Genomic DNA, 7667 nt, shown 5'->3' with positions numbered 1-7667 from the left:
GGTCTGCAATTTCCGTGCCATAATTATGTACATTGAAAACGTTTTTAGGTCTATACGTCAAGTTTTATGTCATTGATATGCCAGGTAAAACGTCATGAAATCAAACGGCAATCATTCCGTCCAAACTAACATTATTCACTATTTCCATTCACGATGGTCAAATTTGGGCCCAAATATTCCAACCTTTTCATCGAACAGAATCATGTTCGATATGACGTCATTCGAATCGAATCATGTTCGATATGACGTCAATCGAACCGAACGTTCGTTCGATCCGGGGTTACCCGCGGTCATGTACAGTAAACCTGCGACTTCAAGCCCGTTTTTACACGGCTACCGCCTAACAGTAAAAAATCCACCTTTTCACAAATATAAACCAATTTCGGGACAGTACATCTATGCCCTGTTTTATAGTGGATATGTAACATGTAACGAAGCTACTGCCGTCATCGTGTGTGACCTTGAAGATCGTAATTGTTGTTTACGGGGATATAAGTTACCCCCTGCACTTACTCACACGACCTGACATGTGTGCAAACAGGGTATTTAAACCGCAAGAAAAACAAATTCAATTTACCTCAAAAACATTTTAAATTGTAGGTAAGACAAAAATCTCGATCTGTGTCGGACGGATTTTTTAAAGATGGCGGCGTTCTGGAATTATCCGTCTTGGAAGTTGAAAAAGTGCATTTTTTGGCGACTTTTTCTACCATAGCAACACTTTAACTTTGAAATAAAGAAAACTGTCCGACTCAAATCTTAACTTTGTTATACTGTTCTCTAAAATGCAAAAATGTGAAATTTTCGGAGAGATTTGGGGTCGGTTTAAATCAGTTGTTTGGTTATTGACGTCGATTGTTCTAGAATAAGCATTCGACGCGTTGAGAGTGATTTCACGCACATTTAAGCATTGTAATAAAAACACCAACATTTGATCTATATGCAGTGCGGACTTTATCACATTTGGACAAGAGAGTCCCCGTGAAACTGTTTATTATTGTTGAAAAGAATGTTTACCGTTGAGACTGGCTCCGCGGAAGCCGCGCGTAGAACCCCGGTAACCTGATACCCCTCCGTAGAATTGGAAATTTTACCCTAGAAATTGACCGCCGTGATTTTACATCAAAATTACAATTGTCTACATAGTGCTTCAAACAGAAGTGCATGTAGTTGAAATAATAACCTTATTCGTTCTGGAATAGGTTGCCTAAATGGGTACGTTTTCCATCAACATAGTCGTCGATGCTTTAAGGCCTTCAACGACAGGACAACCTACAACGGTGCAGTCAGTAGGTGTTCTTTAGACGGGGGAACCCTTGCCATACCCCGGGACAGCACTACCAACGAGTTCCTCATCGATCTAAAAAATGGCGTCGACCGCAACGCTTGGTTCCGTTTTGGATTGACTGATGTCCACCAGGAGGGAGTTTGGATGTGGGACGATGGCGTTCCTCTGGGCGACTTCAGAGCTTGGGGTCCAGGACAACCCAGCAACAGTAGAGAGGACTGTGCCGAGTACTTTCCCGAAAGCTGGCCCCAAAAGAACACATGGAACGATGGACCATGTACCGTGGCTGACAGGAAGTTCATCTGCCAACTCTCTCAATTAGGTAAGTTTAAAAACATGTACATCTCCGTTTGCACTTTTAATTTTTTTTAAATAGAAGAGTTGCTTCGCACATTGCTATACATTGTGCCCATTTTTCTTCTCACCTTTTTTTTTATCAGCATAACTTGTTGGAGATGTTGGATCAAAGACAAATATCAAAGTTGTTTCTGTCCTCCTGATGGCTGCCCTTTGTTCTTCCGGTTTCTGTATCTTTGTCCTGGACATTCTAGGTTTTTGGGAGTGACATTGTTCCTTATTAAAAAAAAGTGCCATAAAGCCCAGGTCACTTCGGAGAGAAAAGGCAATCCATTAGTTAGTTCAGTACGATGTCTGTTTCCAAATTCGGTTAATGGCGCGCATTTCATACAGCGTAGGATGTTGGTATTTTAATCTTAACATTCATGAAAAATTAAAGCTGTTGTTTTTGCATGGGGTGTTTGTGTGCACGTGTGCGCTCTATGTACCTAAGACGCGCTGACTTTCCCCAAGCAAAGACCTCATTTTAATATCATAATGACATTTAAAAAGATTCTCTATTGACACAACAAAAACATACAGGGACTTTCGTATGGTCTTCTACAACTGAAGATCTAACAAAGTATGGATAACGTCAAACTATTTACAGAATACATGTAAGCGGCCAAAACATTACGTACAGAATATATGTAAGTTGTATCAATAAAGGTTTACTTATTCTCTAACATGTAGTCTCTAAGATTGAAACATTCTTTAATATATTTCTCCATTTGAACTCTGCATTGGTTATGTCCCCTTAGAAAGTAATTGAATTCACTATAGGATCTAACGTATTGAAATCAATTGAACAAGTGAAAAAAGGAAACAGCATTAGGCACCTATCATTGTAGAGTGTAAAATATATTCTAAAATGGTGTTCATTTTTAATCATTTCCACCAAAATTAACAGAATCATTGGTCATTTCTGGTATCGACCCATGTCTTTGTTCAATTTATGACAAGTTATTCTTATTTTTGTGATCGCTTTGCGGATATCTAGATTGTGTATACTTCAGAGGTATTGCTTTTGTCCATAGTTTTCCTTTAACCCTAAACAGTAAACCTGTGGTCCGCGCGGACCCAAGCACTATTTATTCTGTAATTAGTTTTTTTTAAATTTCAGATAATTGTCACCCAAAAAGTTGTCCCTCAGTACAGTGCAGAAAACTCTGTGCAGAAATTCTTTTGGGGTCCGCGCGGACCCCGGCCAGCTTTCGATCGTAATGGATACACTGGCGTTCTTATACATTACTTTATTCCGTTTTCATATGTTTTTGCACTCATCTTATGGCAACCAAATTTTTTAGAGAATGATGTACTAATAGAATTAAATTCTAAAAACTTGGTGTAATTCTGACGTCATATGACGTCAGAGCTAATAGTAGTAGTAGTAGTAGTAGTAGTAGTAGTAGTAAGCCTTTATTTAAACTCGAAAGCTTGTTCGGTACAATACATATGACCGCTTTTCAACAAGGTCGAAGGTGAGGGCGGGGTCACGGATTACAAATCAAACCAAAATATAATACAAAATCAAAACAAAATGCAAAACAAAATATAATACAAAAATAAATAGTAAATCATCAGTCCGTTATCAGTCCAAGTTCGTTATCAGTCTTCTAAATGTTCCCAATGACTGGGCTGCACGTACATGTGGTGGCAAGGAGTTCCACACAGTCGCCCCCGAGTACCTCAGTGACCGCCTGTACACTTCCAGTTGGGGCCTCGGTATGATGAGGTTGTCCGATGTGCTCTGTCTGGTGGATCTGGAGGCTTCATCTCTATACCGGATGAACACCCCTCGCATGTGTGGTGGTAAAGAATTGTCCAAGGCCCTATACACTAGCATGGCTTTATGTTGACGATGTAGAGTTCTCAAGGACTTCCATCCCAGACGAGACAGGACTTCCCGTGATGATGTTCTGTACGGGGCTTTCAAGATCAATTCCTATTCGGTTCTGCATTCTTTGCATCTTATCATATTGTACCGAAATGGCACCATCCCAGACAGTACAGGCATAAGTGAAGTTAAGTGAATATGGTCCGCCATCTTGGATTTTGACCAATGACGTCATCAAATTAGCATATATTATGAATATCAAAGTTTGAACGGCTAGCGCTAGAACGGCCAAACTTGGTGACTTTTCCTAGAATATTGTTGGCAACGATTCTCTATCATTGGAATAAGATAATAACTTTGTTACGGTAAATTTATGAACAAAGTACCCACATTTTCAACTTTTAAAATACAAAAAGTGTCTCAGGCCGTCGCCAAAGTCGGGGTGCCTACTTTATTTGAGGTTTTCCCCTCCCCATGACGTGTGCCGAGCTCCTCACCGGACCTGGATTACAGATTACAGGGGCGGGGAGGACTCGAAGTACAGATCGCAAAAGTAGGCTTACTGCTTCTTCAACCTGGGTTGTTTTTGTAAGATTCCACCAAGTTGGTGGCACAGGTCATTTCACCCTTGGATTTTTTTTGGATGCACTCAGCTGGACAGAGTGCGTCTTTTTTCCAAAATAGTGCGTCCAAAAGACGCAAGGACGCATGCCTGGCGGGAACACTGCTTACAAGCATACCAAATATCATCACAATCCATAAAGGCGTTATGAAGTTATACTGACTACAAATGTGCAGAAACACAAACACAAAGAAAGACAGACACACAGACGCGCCAAAAACAATACCTCCATTTTTCATGGAGATAAAAACATTAAACTTTAGGTAATTGACCGTGTAAATTTTAGGCTTCTAACCGTAATGATAATGTTCACACAGGCTAAATAGATAAGATTTACCAATAACTGCACAGTCTGATATTTGAACACTTTATAACAATTTCAGCAATTACGCTGATTGGCCACGACAGTGAGGCACGGACACATGTGGATGGGGTTGAGGCTCCAGGCAGCTACTCCAAGGATGTGACATACTGGAACAGTATGGACCAAGTGAGAGCTGTGGTGGACCAGTCATCTCTATGCAAACAGCTCATTAAGGTATATTTTATTCATAATTATTACATTTCAGACATACATGTAACATGTGTGAGCCTGATATGCGGTTGTGCTTAACGTATGTCTGCTCCAACTTTCAGAATCCCAGTAGTACTAACAAGTACCAGTTACAGTCAGTAGGGTACAAGCTGAACAGGGCTTAAGATGGATGATAAGCAGATATATATTACAATGTATATATTTTTTTAAACAATGATACAATACCTTACTCAAGACATTATATGTTGCTATATACGTGATATTGCAAACCCCATGGTGACATTTAGCTCAGAATTATACAAATTCACATTTTCCAGTATGAATGCCATCATTCACATATCTGGGACTCAAATGGCACACCCTTTGCCTGGTGGGTGACTTGGGACGGTCGCCAGGCTGACTACTGGGGAGGTGCCAGTCCTGGGAGCGGGAAATGTGCCTGTGGACAAACAGGTAATTATAAATCAGCAACCTGCAACATACAAACTTATTGCAATTTAACAGTACAAGGGCACTATTTATTATCACCAGGATCACCATCTGAAAATATTAACATACGTATCAAAATGTTTTGTTTCTTCTTATCAATAGAATTTAATGCTAGATCGCTTAATTATACACAAATATTTATTGACAAACTAGAAAAATTAATATTTGCAAAGCAAATGCATAATGTTTACCTTCGGATATGGGCTGCTTTGTTAATTCTTACTCAAACACATTCACATACATGTATATGGCGACAAGAGTCTAAATGCCGGACCCTGAATGCCTACTATGAGATTGCAACATTTTGTAACCCAACACCAGTTACTATAGTGACAGACGTCAACAAAAGAGGCCATTGGCCAGGTCAGAGGAACAGAAGAAGAAGAAGAAATGGAGGAAAAACAATATGTTTTCCTTCGGTAAACATAATCACAGAATGTATAGATAGTTTTTCTTTTAATCTACATATTCTAACATATGTAATAACTGCTACCTGTGCCGAATTGTTTATGTTCTTGTTGTGAGGGCTAGCCCTTCCAAATCAACAGAAGCAAAACCTCTTCATGACCTTATTACGTTGTCCAACAGGCACATGCTCTCGTAGATGTAACTGTGATGCCAATGATTACACATGGCGTGAGGATTCTGGGTTCCTGTCCCACAAGAATGACCTGCCTGTCACCCAGCTCAGGTTTGGGGATGCTGGTGATGCACGCGAAGAAGGGTATTACACCCTGGGCAAACTTATCTGCTATCCCTGAGTCTACCCGTCAACAATTGCCAGTCTTTTACGTAAAGACATAAACCAGCACATTACACCATGTAGTTTTCACTTAAACATCTTTAAGTTAGCATGTAACAGTGTGGCGTTACATATTTGGTGTTCCTTTGTATGCTTAACTAACATAGTGTAGTAAATAACTTAAAGATAACGGACATATTATGACACGCATATTCTTTGTTTTTTTTGGCAAGGTCCTGTTAGGCAACATATTATCAGTAGATGTGGTCACTAGTAAGTCTGAGGTGTCGATGTTTATGTTTTGTTGTAGTTCTTACAAATTGTACCAAAATCAAATATAGCGGTTTATAGATTTTAAAATATTTTGATTTGTTTTTTAAGGCTTACGTTGTTGTACTGTTTTAATTAAGTAGCAAGAGATACAACGCATCTTAATGTACTTGAATAGTGTACCTAGAGCATATATATAGCTCAATTGGTCAAAATATGCAAAGATAGTGGTTGGAGTTAAATAGTCATTTTGGTGTGTATTAACTTAATTTGCAACTTTTTATATGTCATCCTCTTATATACTACACGTACAACCAAATCATAAAATATCCGAAACTCGTGTAGCACATGTGCAGTACAGTGTTTTTAAACAGGATTCATTCTTGATACCAAGTTCTAAACTCCAGGTGTACTTGTAAGTTAATGTTCTGTTGGTGATGTAGATTATTGATTTGTTCATCTTTGCATTAATTTATGCCATGGACTTGCTGATAGTGTGATTTACATTTTCTTGGTGAATAAAATCTGAGAACTTCTAAAGCACTTGTATGTCCGTGTCCTTAGTCCTTCAGCACAGTTTGAACGTGGTGGACGTCCCAGCTACAAAGTACCTAATACCAGCCCGTATTAGGTACTTATATAGAACACGTAGATATACAGAACAAGCAGTCTACGCTAAAACGTGTCACATGTGGTGTCCCGCAAGGGAGTGTCTTAGGACCCTTGTTATTCAGTTTATATGTAAACGATCTACCACAAGTTGTGCAGAAGTGTAAACTCCATATGTATGCCGACGACACAGTGATTTACTACTCGGCAAGCCTGTCAAAGGAATGTGAGGAAATTGTTTCACAGGATATGAAATCGGTAGCCAACTGGTTTATTGAAAACATGCTATCACTTCATCCTGACAAAACTAAATCCATGGTTTTTGGAACACCTCAGAAACTGCGGCATGCAGGAAAGAACATCACTGTAACTGATGGGTCTAACTCGTTCGAACAGGTTAACCTTTTTACATATCTAGGTGTCACTATGGATTCCTCTCTAACCTGGTCAGGACACGCCGAGAGAGTTGTAAAGAAGCTCCTTGCTGGACTTAGTGCCTTAAGCCGGGCTAAACCCTTTGTTACTAAGGAGATTCTTCAAGTCATGTGTCGTACCTTGTTATACACACACCTAGATTATTGTGATACCTCATGGTTACTATCGCTTTTACACTGTAACAAATCAAAGACACTGCAATTGTCTAGATTGTTAAATCGTGCAGCCAGGATTATCACAGGGCGAACACTCAAAGATCGTGTTCCTACAGAAACCCTGCTAGCTGAGGCTGGTTTGGTACCACTGGCTGATAGTGTAAGGGTATGTCAAGGTCAAAGACGAAGACATAGTAGCTTAGTGACCTCGGTCTCGATGGGTGACCCTTACAAGTTCGTAAGATGGCCGCCGATGTTGTAGATGTACGTACCCGGAACAAATGACACAGGAGCCAGAGCTACATAGTGACGTGACTGTATTCTCTCCTCTCCGATTCTTTCTCACACT

General features: G+C 39.8%; 2 protein-coding genes across 2 annotated transcripts in view; both read left to right on the top strand.

The window, feature by feature from the left end:
- LOC109463794 overlaps nucleotides 1–7667 on the top strand; it is a 31894-nt gene that overhangs the window by 8553 nt on the left and 15674 nt on the right. The gene's annotated exons all lie outside the window — the stretch shown is intronic.
- LOC109463831 (neurexin-4-like) lies at nucleotides 1503–6185 on the top strand. The gene is made up of 4 exons (XM_019760709.1): nucleotides 1503–1610; nucleotides 4467–4621; nucleotides 4936–5071; nucleotides 5696–6185. Exons 2-4 carry the CDS (start codon nucleotides 4565–4567, stop codon nucleotides 5866–5868), a joined length of 366 nt encoding a protein of 121 aa, XP_019616268.1. The 5' UTR covers nucleotides 1503–1610; nucleotides 4467–4564; the 3' UTR covers nucleotides 5869–6185.

Source organism: Branchiostoma belcheri, unplaced genomic scaffold (genome assembly GCF_001625305.1).
Source record: "Branchiostoma belcheri isolate BF01 breed outbred unplaced genomic scaffold, Haploidv18h27 scaffold13, whole genome shotgun sequence".
Taxonomy (NCBI): domain Eukaryota; kingdom Metazoa; phylum Chordata; class Leptocardii; order Amphioxiformes; family Branchiostomatidae; genus Branchiostoma; species Branchiostoma belcheri.
This window is presented reverse-complemented; position numbering and strand designations above follow the sequence as displayed.